Source organism: Phocoena sinus, chromosome 12, assembly GCF_008692025.1.
Source record: "Phocoena sinus isolate mPhoSin1 chromosome 12, mPhoSin1.pri, whole genome shotgun sequence".
Taxonomy (NCBI): Eukaryota; Metazoa; Chordata; class Mammalia; order Artiodactyla; family Phocoenidae; genus Phocoena; species Phocoena sinus.
Genome location: NC_045774.1, coordinates 12,359,918 through 12,381,863, shown reverse-complemented (window position 1 = coordinate 12,381,863; position 21,946 = coordinate 12,359,918). Strand labels below are relative to the sequence as shown.

The 21,946-nt window shown below is 44.5% G+C and overlaps 1 protein-coding gene across 6 annotated transcripts in view; it reads right to left on the bottom strand.

Moving 5' to 3' along the window:
* The window catches only part of CNKSR3 (CNKSR family member 3), a 100,134-nt gene extending 78,409 nt beyond the window's left edge, over positions 1 to 21,725 (bottom strand). The window contains exons 1-2 of one of the 6 annotated variants that reach the window (XM_032650825.1): positions 21,529 to 21,570; positions 15,361 to 15,600 (exon numbers count right to left, since the gene is read on the bottom strand). Coding sequence is in view for 2 of the 6 variants with exons in the window: in XM_032650822.1 (XP_032506713.1) it covers positions 21,529 to 21,580 (52 nt within the window). In the remaining 4 variants the exon portion in view is untranslated. Of the gene's footprint in view, positions 1 to 3,223; positions 3,295 to 5,190; positions 5,258 to 15,360; positions 15,601 to 21,528 lie in introns of those variants that run through there. The other 5 variants (XM_032650826.1, XM_032650828.1, XM_032650822.1 and 2 more) reach the window with 5 other exon arrangements.
* Between the last annotated feature and the right edge of the window lie 221 nt (positions 21,726 to 21,946).

Genomic DNA, 21,946 nt, shown 5'->3' with positions numbered 1-21,946 from the left:
GATTTTTAAAAACTAATTCCAACTTTGCTAGGGAGACTCTGAGGTTTTACCTTCTCCCCCATCAAGTGTTGACCAAAGGCCTTTATTGCACGAGCCCTGATTTATGCAGATAAACAGACACCATCCCTGACCACCTCAAGTGCAAATGTTAATCCTGTCACTGGGCTTTGGAATGAAAATGTTTGTTTGGGTTTTTTTTAGAGAAAAAGAATGTTAACTGCATGGAACAAAAAACCAAACCAAAACAACTCTATTCCTTACATCTCACTGCAACAATATGTTACTTTCATTATATTGTATCTTTGGATCTATAAAAAGCAAAAAAACCAACAATTATAATAAAAAGATCTATAATATGAAGTCTGCTTTTATAAGAAAAAATCTTGTAATGTTTTTAGAACATTATAGTCATTATAGTTACCACCAAGGATGATAATTACGTACCTTAACCCACAAAACTGTTTTTAGATCTTCTGGTGACAATTAAGTCATTATAAGAGATTGATTTCACTGCACTCATCACTTGCAGAAAGTCTACCACAACTACATTTAATAAGATCAACTTTCTCTTAGATGCTCAGCATTCTCCCTGAATTCCTAAGGTTGCTCCTAGGCATTTCTACTTTTCTTTTTTTGTTGTTATTAGTTAGTCTTAAATGTTTCTTTTCGCCCTGATTCATTAGAACATGATTTTAGGAGATGGAATTTCTACAGCTGAGCTGGAACATTACATATTATCTAACATTAAGTTGGTTTTAAAATCAGAAAATAGGAAAAAGGTACCAATATGCATGCTACCTTAATAAGATTTTTTTTAATTTTTATTTTATATTGGAGTAGAGTTGATTGACAATGTTGTGTTAGTTTTAGGTGTACAGCAAAGTGGATTCAATTATACACATACAAGTATCTGTTCTTTTTCAAATTCTTTTCCCATTTAGGTTATTACAGAATATTGAGCAGAGTTCCTATGCTACACAGTAGTCAATAAAATACTTTTGCGATATCAATTCTAGGGCTTTTTTTAAAAAAGATGAAGGAGAAACAGAAACACCCTCAGTGATGCAAGAAGAAGTTATCAAACAGAATTTCAAATTGCTAAAATATACAGAGAAAGGTGTTAAATGGATTAAAGTAATAGCTATAAATACCCTCCAAGGGATCACACACTCAGAAATCACGGGGAAGGAGCAAGGCGGACGCAGAAGCAGAAAAACTGCCTGGTTTTTTTAAGTGGTAACTACTAAAAAGTAAAAATTTACCTTGTTAAATTATTTTTAAAACCACATTCCCCTGAACTGTCACTGTGGACGGCTGAAGGTGGAAGCTTTCCCAGAACTGAGTATATGTTTAACCCTGGGAATGATGTGGCAATGGCAACCACCCACAACAATCTGGGAAACAATGCAGAGCAAGAGAAGGGCAGCCACACCCTGCAGAGGTGGGTCCTCAGTTTTTTTTCATCCTATCATAATCTAGCCCCATTAGTTTTAAGTATAATCTGTGCGTTCTTCCAGAGTCCAGGACCTCAGAAATGAATACCCATGCAGCTGCTTCTGGATCTGGTAGAGCCAGTATGATTCATCTGGGCCTGGGTCTGAAATGCTCAGAGTATATATATATTTTTAAGATTTCGGTACACCATGCACCAAGCTAAAAGTGGAAATGGGAGTAGGGGGCAGTGTTTCTTACATGCTCCAGCACCCTTCTGGGGTGGCAAGAGTGGGGAGGCTTCCAAACACTTGGATTGGGATTCCCTGGTGGTCCAGTGATTAAAACTCTGGGCATCCACTGCAGGGCTCGATCCCTGATCAGGGAGCTAAGATCCCACACAAAGGTGTGGTCAGAAACAAACAAACAAACAAACAAACGCTTGCATGTTATTTCTGACCACTTCTAGAGCATACATTCCTACAAATGCTCTGCTATTGCTTTGGCTCAACCACTAGAGTGAAGACTCTGAACATATAAAGACTACATTATATGCGGAGCTAGGAGCGACGGTTAATCATTGATCAGTCACGGGCAGCAGACGGCAGGTGCTAACACACAGGACACCCACAGCTCCAGGCGTGACCTCCAGGCCACACCCCCTCAGCCCTCACTTCCCGCAGCAGCCTCCACTGCAGACACCTTTCCTCTCCGGTCCTCACCGCCTTCTCCCTCTCCCACCTGCACTGCCTGGCAGCCCAAACTCCTCTCTCTTTTTTTCACTCTAGTCAATGTTTTAGTAGTTCCTCCTCTTTTCAGTGAAGAGGTTTTATGTTTCCTTATGCTATAAAAGTCCAGTCAATTTCACATTTCACAGATCAAAGGAAATAAATACTCAGGAAGTCAAGTTAAGTTTTGCAAAGAGCCTTTGACTGGTTTTTCTCCTTGAGATTCAGGGGCTTCCCCTACAGTAGAAGGCCCAGTTCACTCCAGGTCTAAAACCCAGTAGACTGCCATGTTCCTTAACAGAAAGGCAAGTGCCGCCCTAATAGAACCCTGAATCAAATAACATTCAGGAGCCTGAAAAAATTCATACACATATGTGTATAGTTCTATGTATGTGTGTGAGGATAGATAGGTAAATAGATATAGATATTTATATATGTATTACATATGTATACACACACACACACACACATGCACTTCTTCCACAAAGAAAGGCCAATCAAAAACATAAAGTCCGGGCTTCCCTGGTGGTGCAGTGGTTGAGAGTCCGCCTGCCGATGCAGGGGACGCGGGTCCGTGCCCCGGTCCGGGAAGATCCCACATGCCACGGAGCGGCTGGGCCCGTGAGCCATGGCCGCTGAGCCTGCGCGTCCGGAGCCTGTGCTCCGCAATGGGAGAGGCCACAGCAGTGAGAGGCCCGCGTACCGCAAAAAGCAAACAAACAAACAAACAAAAAACATAAAGTCCTCCATTGGCCTCTACCTACTAAGAGGCATAAACAGGGCCTTGGTGATGTAGCCCACCTCCCCACACAGCACCCCTCCAGGTTCACCTCTCTCCACCCGACCTCAGGACAGACCCAGCACAATCAAGTTCTTTCAGTTGTGAGCAAATGCCTTCTCTCTCTTGCCTCCCAGTTTTCTCCCAAATCTTTCCTTTCCCCTCCTCTAGGCCTAGCCACCCCCTGCTCATCCTGCAGGTCTGGATTTGGATGTGGCTTCCTCCAGGAAGCCCTCCGTGCTGTGCCTGTTCAAACTCTGAGTGAATTACTCTTCTGCTGACATACCTGTGGGCTTGTCTGTGTTCTCCACTCAATGGAAGGTGCCAAAGACAGGGACCCTGTCCACTTCACCGCACCTAGTAGAGACATTACACATGATAGGTGCTCTATATATGTTTGATGACTTATATTTAAAGTTAGTTAATCTCTATTTGCACCAATTTTCCTGCTAACAAATGGCTTCCACCTCTGGGCTGTAATAGACATTATTTGTACAAAATTTCACGGCATTCAGAATATTTCAGATAAATCCTACAACATATGAAGGTAAATCAAAAGCAACAAGGTATTCTTCCAAGGTTTTGGGGCCGTCCATAACAAATCTTTTCTACCTAAATGGTTAAACTATGGAATAATACAGAACCCAGGTAGAGAGGCATTTACTCTCATTTCCAAAAAAAAAAAAAATTGTGGGAAAACTTGGAGTAGAGAGAGAGTTTCTGTGGAATAACTCTTCTCTATAGAAGCCACTAGTACATAGTCATTCAATGAATGAATAGCTCTGTTAGTATTAAAGTAAGAGACTGCATAATCTATGGTGTTCTGTTACCCAGTTCAGGGAGGGCGGAACATGTCCCAATTCATCAAACATCTACTTTACCAAACAGTCATCTATTCCAAAAGATGGTTACAGATTTTAAAGGATTCAAATAAAATGCATTCAATGCTTAAGTCATCCTGAGACTGTGCTGTGCTCATTCAGGAAGATGCTTTAACACAACGTGATCTCTCGGGACATTGATGCCTCGTCTCCCATTTGCTCTTGGATCTACTCAGACGTTTGCACCCATCAACCCACCAAAACTAACTTTCAAGTTCAATGTCCTCCACACACTAAATACACTGGTCAATTCTCAGTCTCCCCTTATTAGCCCACCAGCAGTACTGGGCCCAGTTGACCACTCTTTCCTTCTGGGAGCACTTTCCTCACTGGCCCCAGGACACCACCCTTCCCGAGATTTCCTGTACTTACAGGCAGCAACTTGCTGGTTGCTCAACCCCCAGACTTGTAAGGGTGGGAACGCCCTAGATTTCTTCTCTCCCCTTGTCTCCCTCTGCCCACTCATTGGGTGATATCATCCAGTCTCAGAGATTTAATACCATGTATATACTCCAATGGCCACCAAATTTCTATCTAGTCCCAAACTCCCCCATTAATGCAGACACACATCTCTACTTCACTTGGCGAACTAACAAGCACGGATGTTTCAAACCCAAATATCCCCTTCACCGTCTCCTCTCACGCTCTTCCAGCTCTCTGCGGACAGCAACTCTAACCTTCCAATTCCCCAGACCAAAGACGCCATGGGTATCCTCTCACACCACCACCCGATCTCTTGGTAAATCCCACTGGCCTTTCGGACCACCCAGAACATGGCCACCTCTCGTGATGGTGACCACAGCTGCCACCTGGTCCAAGCATCATCTTTCAGATGGTTATTGCTCCAGTATCTTAACTGGCTTCCTGATTCCACCCTTGCTAACTTCTGTCTACTCAACACAGCAACCCCTGTAATCTTAAAATGTAAATCTGATATCACTCCTTGGCTCCAAAGCCTCCAATGGCTCCCCAAACATCAAATTAAAGCCAAAACATACACAACGGTCTCTAAGGCTCTGCACCATCTGGCCTCAACCCGTCCCGTGATCTCATCTCCTGCCGCTCTGCCCTTGGCTCCCGCTGTCCCAGCCACGCTGGCCTCCCTGCTCCCTCCATGTGTCAGGCCCTGGCCTGTCTCAGGGCATTTGCACTTACTGTTCCCTCTGCCAAGAACATCCCTCTGCCTGTTGGCCGAGTGCTCACTGAGAGCTTTCCCCCAGCCATCCCGGTTAACGCTGCAGCCCCTCTTCCCTCCTGCATCCACCTATGGCCCTTGCCTGCAACATGGACTACATCCACGTGCTACGAGTTTTACTTACTGTGTGTCAACCCCCACTAGAATGTCAGATCCGGGAAGACAGGAACTACTTACCGCCTCTTCTGTTCACTGCTGTATCCTCAGCTCTCTCGGAACAGCTCCTGGTACAGGGTCAGCACTCAATAGGCACTGCTGAATGAATGCATGGTGACTGGCTACTTTCATCAGACTTAGTGGAAGTGTCAGTTAAGAGGGCACTCCAGTTAACAGACGACAAGTTAAATGCGAAGAGTTAGTCCTATTTCTCCTAATGTGACCTGGTGCACTACTTCATCCAAAACTTCGTTTCCCGAATTAACGTGAAAGACAAGCGCATCATTTCAGAATGCCAGGTTGTGCAGTTAGGATTACTTTAAAAATCACAGACGAGAAATGAGCAAAAAAACCTTTTTCTTTTGGCCGCGCCGTGCAGCATGCAAGATCTTGGTTCCCCAACCAGGGACTGAACCCACGCCGCCTGCAGTGGAAGCGAGGAGTCTTAACCACTGGACCGCCAGCGAAGTCCCAGAAATGAGCAAATTCTAACGGAAACGTCAGCTGTGCAGTATACCGGGGAGATGTTATACGAAAAATCACCTATTGTTTTATAGCTGATCCTATTAAGAATCTGTTCACTTTACCTGAAACTCACAGAAGAAATCACAGCTACTTCTAAGGGTTGGATGGGCCAATGACGAACAAGAAAACGGGCCCCATCATGCCTGTGAAGGACGGACCTGCCACCCCCTTGAGCGCCGCGCCCTGGAAGAGCCCTCCACACCCTTGGCTCTCTCCCAGCCGGTATGACCTAAAGGAGGCACTAATCTCAGGGAGACGGCTCCCCATCCCACAAAGCGACTGCAGCCAGAACTGCTGATCTCACTAAGCCCTGGGCAGGACTGCAGGGACTACTCCACGATGCATTTAGCAGCACTGATCTTATATCTCCATTGACAAGCTTCCTGTAGGACCCTAACCTTCTCTACTTCACTGTGTGTTCTATGTCTTAGACTGCGAGGTACAGAAATAATTCAGGGTGCCATATTCATGTGTATTGCATCATTTCACACTCAAGTTGGAGGACCTGAATTTCAGCTAACACTCTCCTATTTTAACACATTCCATGTGCCAAGCTGCATGATATTTATACCTCATTAAAACATGAGACAATCAGAGTGCTGCAGTGAGAGAGGGCACTGAGTTTTCTGAAGTATTTGAATCATGCAAGATGCTGGTACCATGCAAGATGTCTCCTCTACAAACTAGAACGGCTTTTGAGGTTGCTACCCGCAAGGTGTGCTCACTCTCGAACCTGCAAAGCAGCTCCTCCTGGAATTCAGCACACTTCAATGGTACTGCCATGCTAAGGCACCGAGGCACAAACCGTGGACATGAAAGTCCCCTTCTCTCCACGCTCACATGCAGACCCTGCCAAGGCTTCTGGAACACTCATGGGTGGTGCCTCTATCGGCAGCCCTTCCCCCGTCTCTGTCTCTCTCAAGGCCCCTGCTCTTACTCAGGCCTCTTCAACTATCTCCAAGAGACCACCCTGAATGCCTCCCAGAGCTGGTCTCTCAGATTCCAATCACTCCTGCCTGCAAAGCCCTCCCTACATCCCACAGTTCTGCCAGCAACACACCTCCTTTCAAACCCCTCTATCATTTCTCCATTATCCACTGAATTAAGTACAAACTTCCTAAAAGTCAGTGGCTCTCAAACTGTGGTCCAACGAACACCTGAAAAAGATTCACGGGCTGCCTGCTAAGCACCCAGCACCCAGGGCCTCACCTACACCCACACCTACGGCAGCAGGCTCTGGGGAGTTAGGGCCGGGAATCATTTGATCCTTATTAGTGAGTGACTCTCAGGCCCACTAAAATCTAAGTGCCAACACCCTACGTCTTGCATTCAAGCAACATGGCTGGACACATCTGGCTATGCTGGCTTACCACATATCAAACCAACCCGTAAGAGTAAAAAGGAAATTTTTTTAAAGATGGGCTAGCAGTTTGAAGGTAAGAGAGAGCTGCTAAGGCTGCCAAACTTAAGGGTTCAAGATCCTGGAGAGAAAGACAGGAAAGTAAGTCCCACATTCTCTCCCATGTGGCCCTTTATGGCCTTTCTGAGTCCCCAGCAGCCTAAGGATGAGGCCAAGCAGAAAGGAGCCCTGGCTCTGAACACAGTAGAAAAATCATCTGATTACCCTAGAATGTACAAACAAGAGAACAAAAGCCATCTCTAATCCCATCATCCATAGAGAACCAGTGCTGGCATTGTAATATATTTCCTTCTAGTCTTTGTACGTATATATTCATACAACCTCGGAAATTTAACTTAGGCAAAACTAGAACTTGAAAACATTAAGTGACCATCCAAAAGTGCATAATCCCTATTAAGTATATTTTTAAATCCCTCTTCTTCCCTTTCCAGTCACCCTATCAAATATTAAAAAGAGAAAAAATATAGATACAGTATTCCCTACAATTATTTTTATCGAGTGGTAAAATTACAGGTTAAATTTAAGTAGAGCAATTCAGACCATACTGTCAGTAACGTCAGTGTTCTCCTCTTGCCCTCAAAACTTATTATCAGGACGAACTTACGTCGGTGCCTACCCAACAGCAGCCAGGTAAGGTCAGGTTCTAGAATCAAACGTTTCTTGACTCAAACCCCATCTACTGTGTACACAACCTCAGAAGGATCGGGGCCTGGCCTCCTTCACTCTGAAATGAAGACGATAAAAGTGCTGCTGTCAAACAAGTATTGTGAGGACCAAACGACATAATTCACGAAGAGCCATAGCAAGGGCCGAGCACGTAAGAAATCTCAGTAAATGTCACCTGCTAGCTGCTGCCTCCCCGACCAAGGAGCGTGCTTCTTCATGGCAGGCTTTGTTTACATCTCATCTTTTTGCTCCTAGCATGAAGCAGAGGAACTGGTACTAAAAAGGAAATCTATATATTTTTTCATTTTAAGTTTCTAAAGGAAATAAATGGTTGAAAGAAACACCTCATGAAGGTTTAACAAAATATCATCCATAATGAATATACACATGTATATATATATGTAAATATAGTCTGTATACTTATATGTGTGTATGTGAATACAGACACGTATATGGACTGTTCACTTACAAAACAAGCTGAAAAGTTAAAACATTCTGAAATTTTTTTTTAATTTATTTCTTTATTTATCTATTTGTTTATTTATTTTGGCTGCGTTGGGTCTTCATTGCTGAGTGTGGGCTTTCTCTAGTTGCAACGAGCAGGGGCTACTCTTCGCTGCAATGGCTTCTCTTGTTGCGGAGCATGGGCTCTAGGCACACAGGCTTCAGTAGGTGTGGCTCGTGGGCTTCAGTAGTTGTGGCATGTGGGCTCAGTAGTTGTGGCATATGGGCTCAGTAGTTGTGGCTTGCGGGCTTAGTTGCTCTGTGGCATGTGGGATCTTCCAGGGCCAGGGTTCGAACCCGCGTCTCCTGCATTGGCAGGCGGATTCTTAACAACTGCGCCACCAGGGAAGCCCAACGTTCTGAGATTTTTATTGAGAACTTTTGCAGATTGTATCCTGGGGTCAGTACCACTCCAGTTTAAGTATTAAAACTAGTGCTTTTCCTGTTTGTTTTGTCTCCCAATTCAGAGCACCAGGAAGATAGAAAGACCTTGAGTAAACTGATAAATTACTATTTCAAACAGGACCGCACAAGCCAGCACGGAAGTTAGCAGCATATACCTTATTTCCAAGGTATATGCTTTATTTTATACATAGAACCTTTCTGTACAAACAGAAACAGTTCCTGTCAGGGACCAATACCACACAGCCAGTGAGTGGCAAAGTAAACTCACTCAGAAGAAGCCAAATTCTTGCTTTTACACTGAAGAGTAACTACTCAATGGCCTGCTGGGTTCAACAAGGTATTGGTATTTCTGGCTTAACAATACCTGCAGAGAGTTACATGTTACAATTTTAGAAATAAGGTAATTAGTTAAGTAGCAAAATGAAATTATAGGTGAAGAAACAGATTTACTAAATAATTAATGAGTTGCTCTATGGCTACTTGTATTCACATATCATATGTCTGTTTCTCACTAAGACAAACCTGACCACAGCTGTCCACAGTGGGAATCAACACACTAGCCCACAGATATGTTATGCTTGGCCTATACCAAAGAAAAACTGACAGATTTCTAAAAACTGGAAAATGTCACAGAGAAATACAGACACCCAACTTCATTTGAAAACAACAAGAACAACAACAAAGAAGCATAAGATTCTAGAAACTGTAGGTCCACAGTCAGCAGAAACTGAGCAGTCCATGTATCTTTGGGTTCGCCACAGTCTCCACCACTCCCTACTGTCTCAGTTGCCCCTACATTTCAATTTCTGACATTGCCTCCTGGCCGCTGTAGGCGTCTAAGTTTGCAACTCTTGTTGCAAGTCTCAGGGCCATTCCCAGTCCTCAATGTTCACTTCTGTAGCAGTTTTTTTTATTTTGGACTCTCTTGGCCTTTGTTGACTGTGCAGAGGGCGGGGTGGGGTGGAGAGGGAATGGGGAACTCTCAAACTCCATCTGCACTGATCCGATGTCCATGAACTAAAACCAAAGAGCTTTTCACCTTGGACTGCAGCATATTTGCCACTCTGAGTATTTCTCTTTTCTGCTTTTTCTTCCTCTCATTTCCCTTTGCATCTGCATGCATTGTTCAAAGCCAAAACCTGAGTGCTACGTGAAAGAGAACAACTATCCACTCTCCCTCAAAATGGAACGGGGGACGGGGTGTCACATTCTACTCTTCTATGAGAGCGAGGCCTGGAAATTCCACACAAAACCTAAACGGGTCCCTTCAGGCGGTGAAACATTCCCCTCATTCTGTTTTCCTGGGGCTGAACACTCACAGAGATACACAACAAAAGGGTCCCCTGGGCCTGGAGTGGCACAGCTGTCTAGGAGCCCATGGGGACAAAGGCTTTTAACTCTTCCCTGCCCACTCTGTGGGAAGGACACTTACAGACCTCAGTGCATTAATGCACCTACTGAAATATGCAACAACTGTCCCTACTAGAAAAGTTCTCCTTCCTACCCAATCACTATGTATTAGCTGAAAACCAACTGCAGACAAGAATTATGGGGGATGGTCTGACATACACTATTTATTTTTCTAGGCTCCACACGAGTGGTATAGACTGGTGGTCCTCGAATTTTAGCCAGCACTAGAATCACTGAGGGACCACAGCTTCCTGCATCCCACCCCCAGAGTTTCTGATTCTGTGAGTCTGGGATGGGGCCTGAGAATTTACATGTCTAAGCTGTAATGTTGAAAAAGGAAGGTCCATGGATAAACAACAGGGTCCTGCTGTATAGCACAAGGAACTATATTCAATATCCTGCGATAAACCATAATGGAAAAGAATATGAAAAAGAATGTATCAATATATATGTATAACTGAGTCCCTCTGCTGTCCCTAAGCAGAAATTAAACACGACATTGTAAATCAACTATACTTGAATAAAATATTTTACAAAACTGACAAATTAAAACAGGATCTAGGTTTTAAATGTGTATATTTGTTTAAAACAAAGTAGATTACACTTTGCAAACACTAAAAAAAAAAGAGGAAATTCAAGAACAACGGTGACAAGATGTTGAGCCACAGACATGTGGCTGGGAAAAGGGTTTCTTGAAAATCTCCGTTTAAAAACATCAAGAGTCAGGGACAATTGTCATAGGTTTACAGGTGCTCATTAAGTATCCCGATTACATGGTGCCAAATAAGAACAAAGAGTTTCTCCACCTCCAAAAAGAGTCTTTCTTTACACATCAGTTTTAGATGAGATTCTTCAACTTGGCTTAGGGGTGCTTGTAACCAAACCACTTCATACCATCTGTCTTTAGATGTCTTACTCACAAGCAGTATTTGTGTTTTTTATTTAACACTTATTACCAACAATTTTAGGCTTTAGTGTAGACAGCCATCTTCATAAACGCTACTCACAGCTCTGTCATCTGCTCATGGTTAGTTTAAGACTCCAGTTGGAATCCATGTTAAGATGGTGCCTCGTGAAATCTGTTCCACTCTACACATTAAGCTAGTTTTCCTGTTTCAAAGGTCATATTCCAGGTAGACTTTTGACTTGATTCTCCCTAAGACACGGTAATATAAAATTACCCTGAGAACATGAAAATCTGTTAACACAGGTTAAAGTTAGAAACACATACACACACACACACACACACACACACACACACACACTCATGTACACACACATCCACTTCTAAACCCAAAAGCACTGAATTTCCCTTCTGCTGCAAATCTCTGAAAATAGGAAATAGAGTGTTTCTTTTCACTAAAAGGTTTTCCTCAGGAAAGCATGATTCAGATGACCACAGTCACTGCCTTTTCTGATTGATGACACGTAGGGGTTTCTCCTCTAAAAGTCTGAAAGATACTCTCCCTATAGGGGGTGATATGAGGTGTGTGTTGTAAAGTTTCTAGGTTATTCTAATATAAACCTACCGACCTTCGATTCTCTCCCACTCACTCCTACCCTGTTGATAAGTGATGCACTGAGTGTTGAAAAACAAAAAAGAATGTGTTCAACTCCTACCTGTTGAAATTTCTCAAAATACCATCTATTCAATCAAAAAATGGTGACTCTATTTTCCAAAGTAAAATTAGGACAGTCTATCAGCGGAGCAAAGTATTTTAAATTAGATCTATTGACCAGTTCCTTTGACTCAACTATTTTTCATTTTCATAAAAAAATTTTCTAATTTTGACAACTACTGATGTGCATTCTAAGGAACTGTTTTGCTCTAGTAAACACAACTGCATCTGCCCTTCTGATCCCAGGTTAAAAACTGTTCCATCAGCCATCTGATGTCAAAGAAAACAAACTAGGCTAAGTCCACTTTCACAAAAACCCTATTCATAGATGAATAAACAGCTTCAGAAACTGTAGCTCCCTGCAAAATGTGCCAGAAGAGAACAATGATGTAAACAAAGCATGTGAACGCAGAAAGACAGACTGTGCTCTGCCTTTTAAATGACAAGAGAGTAATCGGGATGAGGGAAGGGCAGGGAGAGCTCTTAACCCTGGCAGAGAAAGCAAAAAATGAATCTACACCCCAAGTTCAAATACACTTTTTTTTTTTTTTTTTTTTTGCGGTACGTGGGCCTCTCACTGTTGTGGCCTCTCCCGTGGCGGAGCACAGGCTCCAGACGCGCAGGCTCAGCGGCCATGGCTCACGGGCCCAGCCGCTCCGCGGCATGTGGGATCCTCCCGGACCGGGGCACGAACCCACGTCCCCTGCATCGGCAGGCGGACTCTCAACCACTGCGCCACCAGGGAAGCCCACAAATACAGTTTTTAAATTATCTGGATGTGAAGCTATCAGTGAACCAACTCTACCTAGAACTTGGCTTCACAAATGCTAGAACCACCAATACCCTCGTTCAAGACACTATCATCTCCAGAATACTGCAATGCCTTCCATCTGGGCTCCCTAAACTCATTTGTGCCCCAAGAACCCAAATCAGATCATGTTGCTCCCCTGCTTTTCATGATTAGAAAATGTTGCAAATGCCTGTCCAAGACTTATAAGACCCTCCATGATCTGACAGCTGTGTCTCTCACCCCACCCACCACATCCCCACTGTCCTTGCTCATGACTCCACTGCACTTCCTTTCCTCAAACACTCCAAGCTCATCTGCATCTCAGGGCCTTTGCACTAGCTGTGCCTTCTGCCTACAGTGCTCTTCCCCCTAATTTTCCAATGGCTGGTTCCTTCTTGTCATTCATACCCAGTGTCATCTTCTCAGAGAGGCTTCCCCAATGACACCATCCAAAGAAGTCTCCCACCCGGCCACTCTCCTTCACCTCTCTGCTTTACTTTCTTCTTAGCACTTATCACTAGCGAATATTTTCTTGTTCATCTGCTTCGTTGTGGTGGTGGTTTTGGTATTTTTGTTTGTCATCCCCACATCTACCATATTAAAGGAGGGACCCAGCTGGAACCCTGCACCTAGAACACAGTGGATTTCCAGCACCTGGAACAACACCTGGAACTTAGTAGGTCCTCAGTAATCACTTGTTGAATGAATGAAACTCTCTCATTACTACAGGGTGGAATTTGTCATCAAGGAAAGTGTTCCTCTGAAGCTGTCTCCAAGAGAACTACTACTAAACATTTCCATGGCGCCACCTTCCTCCAGGACATACGAGGTCCTCAAAGGAAGTGAGGGAAAAGTGTCCAAGGAAACAACGAGGAGAAAACAAAAGGTAGAGTTAATTTAACTCACCACCTATCCACCAATACAGAGAAGGATGGAATTGTAGTAAATTATTAGTAAACACGTGAAAGGTGACACAGAAGCATTAAATATTTAAGCAACAATAATCCAATTATACTACATATTAACTTGGAGTTATTATGAATTAATCAATAATGAGTTTGTCAACATTTATATGCCGTACATTATGCAAAATGCTTTCCCTACGTTACCTCTTTTAATTCTAACAAAAACACTGTGAGTTAATTATCAGTCACATTTCACAAATGAGAAACCTAAGGCGGGCTTGGGGAAGTTAAGATACTTTACTAAGTTTTCAAATCGGTTAGTATCAAATACAAAATCTGTTGTAAAGCAACTACACCTCAATAAAAATTTTTTTTAAAAATACAGAATATGAATCCAGCTCTATTTTATTCCAAAGCCTGTGTGTTATTCGCCATGCCCAATCTCTCCCTCAGCAGTTAAAATGAAAATGCCGTGAAGAATCAAAGGCAAGCAGGAAATGAAGCCATAATAATCATTTAAGAAAGTTAAATGGATGGATGGATGGATGTGATTCCACCAAATAGAAATGTTAATTGTACCAGACAAAAAATCTGCCATATGACACTCAAGATAAAATAAAAATTAGATTAAGAGAGTCAAAAAGAGAAATGATTCATTACTGAGTAGCATTCTGAAACAATACAACACAGTCAACAAACTACAATAAAAATAAATAACTGGCAAGAAGTGTCTCAAATGCTAAAAGGTCAGCTTCAGAATACGCAGGGCCCTGCTTAAGCTATGTAATTTAAAAAAAGAAAGAAAGAAAAGAAAGAGAAAGAGAAAGAAAAGGAATGCAGCCCATGAGTGTAAACCCTGAAGGGATAATCAGGAAACACAAAAGTCAAAAGTTCTTTGAAGTTGCCCCTCCCAACACTTGATGAAGAGAGAACGAAAAGCACCACCTTGACCAGAGGAGGAACCAGGGGCTGCACAGAACAAGAGGACAGAAGCCTGTGGAGTCAGGTCCCAACTCCTGGCCTTCTGACCTTGGACAACTCATTTCATGTACGAAAGCCTCTATCCTCACTGGGCCTTCACTGTGCTCCTCTCGGGCTTGTGAAAATATCAAATGCGAACAAATATGGAAGAGCCTGTGTAAATAAAACTTGCTTTAAAGCCTAGCTAATGGCTATACCAGTGGTGAAAACACCAGAAACCTCACAAAATGAGAGCAAAGAGGGAAAAGGAGGTGAGAACATGGATGTCCCAGAGCTAGAACACAACAGGCTAGGAATGAACAAACATCGAGGCAGTGACACAGAAACAGCAAGACAGAGAACTGAGGTGCCCGCAGCTCTCCGCAATGATGTGGACGCAAAAGGGAAGCGTGCAGGTGAGGCCTGAACGAGGAGAGGTCACCTCCCAATCTCCACCGACACAGAACTCAGACACCCGGCCTCGGCACAGCATGTACTTCCAAATTTTGAGAACTGCCCTGAATGACATTCAGTGCCACTTTCCAGCAACAATGAAATCTCCCCCCAAAATCATCTAAGTTTGATAAACCCGGTGCAATCACAGACTACAGGACCATGTGGCTGGCCAAAAGCCCAGCTCATCCTCCAAAGTCCACCTAAGGATCCTGAGAACACACCTCAACCACACAAGCCCACTGACCACCCCATGACTCCCTTCTTCCTACTTGGCTTAAAAAAAAAAAAAAGGATTGTTATGAGAACTCTTCAGATCCCAAGAAATACGGAAGACAGCTTAAGGGAAATGTCTCATTTAGTTTACAGAGAATCACCTGATGTTGTCGCTAGGTGGTGCTTATAAATATATAAATATAAGCACACACCCTAAGATTGCTTTTCTGTTTTAATTAGTGGCCAAGTCAAGTGTCGTCACCAGGGAACTTAAATAAAATAGGTGGAGCCCATGTCAGATCAGATAGCAGGACCTACCAGTGAAGTGCGAAAACACATTTGCAGTGGCTGCTAGGGCAGAGCTTCTCAAGCTGCAATGTGCACATGGATCACCAGGGGATCTTGTTCGAATGCAGAGTCAGCCGGCTTGTGCTTCTGCATCTCCAACAAGCTCCCAGGAGACGCGGGTACCACTAGCCATGGACCAGGTGCCACAGAGCGGTCAACAGTCCAAAGCAAGAGCCAGTCCTAACGCCATGCTCACTGGAAGTCCAGTGACTATAAGAAAAAAGTTGAGAAAATACGGTTTGAACTTCGTTACCCCAAGAGGGCTCATGATATTGGCAAGAGGCATCTACCACTCAGCTCACCAAGAACCTTCCCCGATTAGTGATGTTGAGCATCCTTTCATATACTTGTTGGGCATCGGTATGTCTCGTCACTTTTTATTATTTCTGCTTCTTAGTATTTTTAAAAGAAATTTGCCTAAGAGGAATTAAGAGTCCTTCGTATACTTGTTCTAATATTTTTAAGTTTGCTCTTCATAATTAAGCTTTAGATACACCTAGAATTTACTTTGCACAGAGGGTGCAATAGTATCGTTGTGAGTATAATATGTAAAGAATTTAATAAAATACCAACATAGAAAAAGCAAAAAACCAAAGAACCTTCCTGACCAGCTGCAAGTCCCACCCCAGGTCCTCTGAGTGGTTGGCAAATGGCAGGGAAATCTCCACGGCACTGACTGGTGTCCCTGAATGGTAAGAATCAACCTTATGACAGACCATGCGGCTCAGAACAATTTATGTCCTGGAGCTATAGGATAAAAGAGGAGAGGAAGCAATAAAAACAAGTAGTAATTTATTGAGAGCTTACATAAGATCACACAGGCAGAGGTGGTACCGGGATACAAAGCCAGAGACTGATTCCAGAGCCCACACTCTCACCTTTAAGTTCCAATGCCTGGTACAAGCCACGGGAGCAATGAAGTGATGGAGGAGAGGAGAGCATTTAAGAGCACCACCGCCTATCAGCGCGAGACCAGAGACTCCCTGTCTCTGCTTTAGTTTCTTCGCCTTTAATACGGGCTAATAATTGTTCGCACACCTCACCTGGGTTTTCTGAGGAGTAACTGAGGGAGTCTAAATAAAGCACTTAGCCCAGTGTCTGATACATAATAAATACCTCAATGAATGTTTTTCTATTATTATGATTAAGAAAACTCTGTGGCTGGAGTCCAGGAGATAGAACTGGCAAGAAATTGGAATGAAGAAAAGAGTTCTTGACCTATAGCCAAATGGTGGATCTACAACTGCCAAAAGAAACGGCCTCCCTTTTTCAGCGACCCTAGTGGCTAAAGGAAGAAGGACAACCTAACTGGAATCAGAATGACAAAAAGAACTGGCCTTTGACCAGCCACGAACAAGATCTCTACAGTTAACATGAGAACTCCAGCTCCTCTGTGACCAGATAGTGAGACACTTTAAAACTGCTGACCTGCCACATGTTACAGACACATCAGGAGAAAAGTAGTGCCCAAGGCCAGATATAGAGAATGAGCAGATGTCCCGAGCACACGCTCAGACCTCAAACAAGAAAGCTCCCTTCCTCTTGGCTGGTGATGGGGAAACATTAACCACACTGGCAGCACCAGAAGGTGGCCAGAGATACTTATGTTCTGGGACTAAAGCTGGTTTTATAGATGTGCTCCCCCAACAACACACACACTTATTTCGAGACTGTCCGTCGCAGACCAATCAATGACCAAGGGCTGGACGGACGGGGCTGCAGGAACAAACCAGTAACCGTTCCTCCTTGCTGAAGACACTCCCCCAATGGCCTGAAAGCAGAAACACAACTTGGGACGTGGCATTTTATGATGCAACTTCTAATATTTAAATCAAGCTTAGAATGATTTGGCTTTAAGCCAGACTCTTTCCAACTTTTCCCATTATTACAAGGAACTCCAGATGTGAATTTTTTAATTTAATTCTTTACCATAAAGTTGCAATTAACTGTTGTCAATGAAACATCTTTGTAAATGAAATGAGCATATTAAATATAACAAGAAAAAAAATCAGGCTTAGAGACGAAGACCTCATAATCAGCTTAAGGTTCTGACCTAAGAAAAAGTAACAGGGATGAAAATACAACACTATTTCTAAAATAAGGCGGACCCATGGGCTTGAGGGAAGTGGGAAATTGTGACATGTGTCCTACTTTGAGAGCTGATCTATGAGTATCAGGACATGTAAATTACCGTATGTCAGACACTACTGGCTGCCTACCAATATCTATTCTCCCCCTCTTCCTTACTGAATAAACTCCAAATTTTTTTCAAGGCCACAGTGTACGAAACTTAAAAAAAAAACTACAGTGACCAGATTCCCTTGTAGCATGAGGTAATCACGTGACAGTTGTAGCAACTACGATGTAAGCCAAGTCATTTGATGGAACCTCTAGGAGAGCTCTTTGAAGGGGAAGACTTGGCTACCACCAGTGTTTTGTCTCCTCTGGGTCTCCTTTCTCCAGCCTGGAACAAGAATATGATCCTGGTGGTGGAGCACCCATCCTGCACTGAGGTGTTTGGTATAAAGGGTTCAGCCCCCTGCTCAGAATGGCTGAACAGGATGACAGAAGGAGCCTGGAGTCCTGATGGCACCACGGAAACCCCACACAATCCTGAATTCCCTATTTCCAGACTTCTTTTCCAAGGAAATATCAAAACTTTCATTTGGAGAGTCCACCAAAAACTGGGTTTTCTGTTTTACGCAGCTGACCCTATTCTTGCCTGATACAAGTTCATCTGCTTTGCAAAAGCCTTCACCAAATCATTTGGAAGGCAAGGTGCCATCAGACTATGAATTAATTTGATTAACAAATAACTTTCCTGACATATACGGAATAGGTAGAATAAGACACACATACAGCGAATGACTCTCCTCCACTAACACATGATCTATAACTCATCACAGGGATCCTGATGGTCTATTTGTCAATGTGGTGAAGATGCTGAGTGTCCTCTGGGGGTGACCCTGGGAAGAACCTCCCAAGAAGATGGAAGGAAATGAAGCCAAACTGTCTGGGGTCAAACGGTGCTCTGTCACTTCATGGCTGTGTGACACTGGTCAGAGTACTTAACCTTCCTGTGCCTCGGTGTGCTCAAGTGCAAATTGGAAATGATAGTCCCTACCTCAAAGCGTGTTTACGCATTTAAATGAGCTAACACTTGTACAATGCTTAGACCTGCGCTAACACGCACTGAGGACCTACTAATACTATAACACTAGTGTTGACAGAGCTAGTGATTAATACAAATAAAAATCATCATAATAATAAAATACTACTACTAATAAAAGCCAGATGAATTACTTCATTCTGTAGACAGCAACCTTTTTCCTAATATATGCATCTACCTAACAACATCAACATGAGAGCAAGTTGGAGATTGTGGCCGGATTTAGACAGTTTTAAGTCTAAGGCTTTCTACAGTGGTCACGATCACCACTGCCACACTCACGCAATGCCAAGAGTGGCAATCTACAAGAAGAGCTACTTATCAGTAGGATGTATTTATAAAATGGGGGTTGGGCAGGGAGGTTAGCAAAGACAGCTAAAAATAGTTCTATCAGCAAACAAGTTTGCATAAGCCAATAGTTCATGAAAAAGTCAATATTTTCACATCATGACTATGAGAAATATTGAAGTAACGTGTCACCCAATTTGGGAGAATGTAGCCTCTCGTCTAAGAGTTCACCACACACTTCCTCCTTTTATCTTCTCTAGATTCTAACACAAAAAGTATCCAGGTCATTCTATGAGGCTGTACTTAAGGGTCCAAAAGAGCACATGAATTTTGTATAAAGTTGCCTGTACTACCCACAGGTATGTAACCTAATCAGTATCCAATGCTCCAGACACCAAGATACTGAACCACCCATAATTCCTCTTTCAGGTCAGTAGAAAACTTTCCCTGGGTGAAAGCAACCTCAACTAAGTCACAATGTCAAGGCACGGGATACCAAAAACAGTTTAATCTGCTCTGATTTAAATGCTAAACAAACATAACAGGATGTGAATTTATGCTTCTCTTCTCCCAATCCCAAGAGGGACCAAAAAAAAAAGACACAAATCTTGAGGGTGTGAAGATCTCACTCCATAATCTCCCTGTTTGCCTGTTACTGGTTTTCTGGTTGTACCTTATCAACTAGGCTGGCAGCAGCTCAGAAAAGCCGAAGTGATAAATTGTAACCCTTTCTTTTACTCGGGAGCAGTACTGTCCAGTACAAATACAATGTGAGCTGCAAAAGTCAGCCGCCTGGGTAATTTTAAATTTTTTCGGAGCCACCTTTCAGAAGGTAAAAATAAATAGCTGAAGTTAATTTTAGTAATAAACTTTATTTACCCCAATATATTAAAGTACTATCATTTCAACATGTAATAAGTATAAAAATCTAGCAATGAGATAGTTTATATGCTGTTTTTCACACGAGTGTGTATTTTACACTTACAGCACATGGCAATTTGGACCAGCCATATTTCAAGGGCCCAAGAGCCACTTGTGGTCTGGTTACCATTTTGGACAAAGCAGCTCTTGAGGTCAAAAACCGCTGAAGTCATCAGTTTCTTAGTTTGCTTCTATGATGGATACACTGGTAAAATAGATCAACCAACTCAGACTGGGCAAGTCGCTAGACAGGGGACCTAGTAGTATCTTGAATGGGGGAACACACACCATTTCAAAATAGGATCTGGGTCTTCATAGCTTTTTTAAGTTTATGTTTCGTATCAAGCTGTGACATTGCTGTTTACATGTTACTCAGTGTACAAGTACTTGGTGTTTTCATGTTTGTTTTAAGTAAGAGCCCAGGAAATTTTGGTCCCTGGGCAAACCTCTTCTCAGGAGCGATGTATCCTGTCCCTTCGCCCAAAGGAGCACGAAATGGTCAGACATGCCCCGCTGACACGTGCCATGCCTCCCATACATCTGGGACATCCCATTCCACGTGGTCTGTGTGTACTACGCAGGCATGAGAAATGAGATGCAGAGATGACCAGTGTTTGTGATGCCGCAGCCATGGGTGAGACAGTTAGAAAGACAACCTGATCTTACCAGTGTTACCTACCTCTCAGGCTTACTGATGACCAAGGGCAATAACAGAGAGAGAGCTCTTAGCAAACCGTAAAGCGCTATACAATTCTAGTTATTATTATTGAGAAAGGACACCATTCCTCTCACCTGGAAGAGCAGACAGAAGAAAGTAAAAAAAAAAAAAAAAATAGTAACTTGAAACAGAGATGCTGAGCTGGGAGGGGGGTGAGGAACCCATTAAAACACTAGCTGTTCTTGGAGGGCTTGTGCTCTTGGAAGGGTTCAAAGAGGCTTGAGGAACCTCCGTCACTTCTCCCTCGAAATCTTGGCAGGTACTTAAAAGTAAACGCGACAGCTCAGGGTCCAAGCTTCCACGCACCCCTGCTCCAGCACCCGCTGCCTGTCAACCAACCCCCTGCTTTTCCTCATTCCAAATGACGGCATAACTCAGGGGAAAGGTTCCAAACAGTTAGACTTCTTCTTCCCCGGGTTTAAATATGGCCTAAAAATGCGGCGCCACGGGGGGTACTGGCGCCTTCCCGGAGCGAAAGTCGCCGAGGCCCGGGGAGTCTGGCTCAAGGCTCGTCGCCGGCGCGAATGCCTAAGTGTTGGTTCTTGCGCTGCCCTCTCTCCCTCTCCGACAAAAACAGAGGCTCGCCGAGCCGCCGGGGTCTCCCTTTACCTGTCCAACCGCCTCGTCACGCCTGCGAACTGCTCTGGGCAGGCGGCGTTGACGACGTCCGAGGGGAGTCACCCACACAAAGGCGCCTTGTGCCTCTGCGCTCCGGGACAGGCAACCGGGGCGCCGGGAAGGGCAGGGAGGGCGTCCCGCGTCCGAGATCCGCACCCCCGACCCCCATCCTCCAACAGAGGCCACCCCTACCCTGCCTCCGGTTTAAAGACGGGCCTCTCCTCGGCTTGCCACCACCACTCGCACCCCCGAAAGCAGGCACAAGAGCTAGGGGCGCACAAGCCACTGGGATGAAGTTTGCATTGTCACCGCGCTGCGCTCTCAACGCTTCTCGCCTGCAGGAAGGGCTGAGCACCCCCTACCCCAGCTCCCCGATAGCCGATGCCCGGGGCCGGAGACGCCGGGCCCCCCCAGGCTCGCTCACCTCTAGTCCAGTCCACCACTTGTTTGGGGCTCCACTTGGTCACGGGCTCCATGGTGGATGACTGGGCACCCAGCGGGGCTGGAGTCGGTGGTAAAGTCCTGCTGCCCGCGCCCGTTGCCCCTTCCCGGGAGGGCGCGCCCCGAGGCTGGTCCCCGCGCCCGAGCGCCCCGTCAAGGCTGCATGACTGCCGCGGTCAGCGGGACATCCCAGCGCGGCTCAGCCCAGGCGGCGCGGCCCAGCCCAGGCGGCGCGGCCCCTCCTCCAGCTGCCACCGTCCAGCTGCAGCTCCTCCTCCCGCGGCCGCCGCGGCCGGGACCCCGAGCACAGCTGCTGCTCCTGGGCGACGGCAGCTGCCGAGCCTCGGGGCCGTGAGCCCAGATCCCCCGGCCTCGGCTCCGAGCGGGACTCTCCCGGCCCT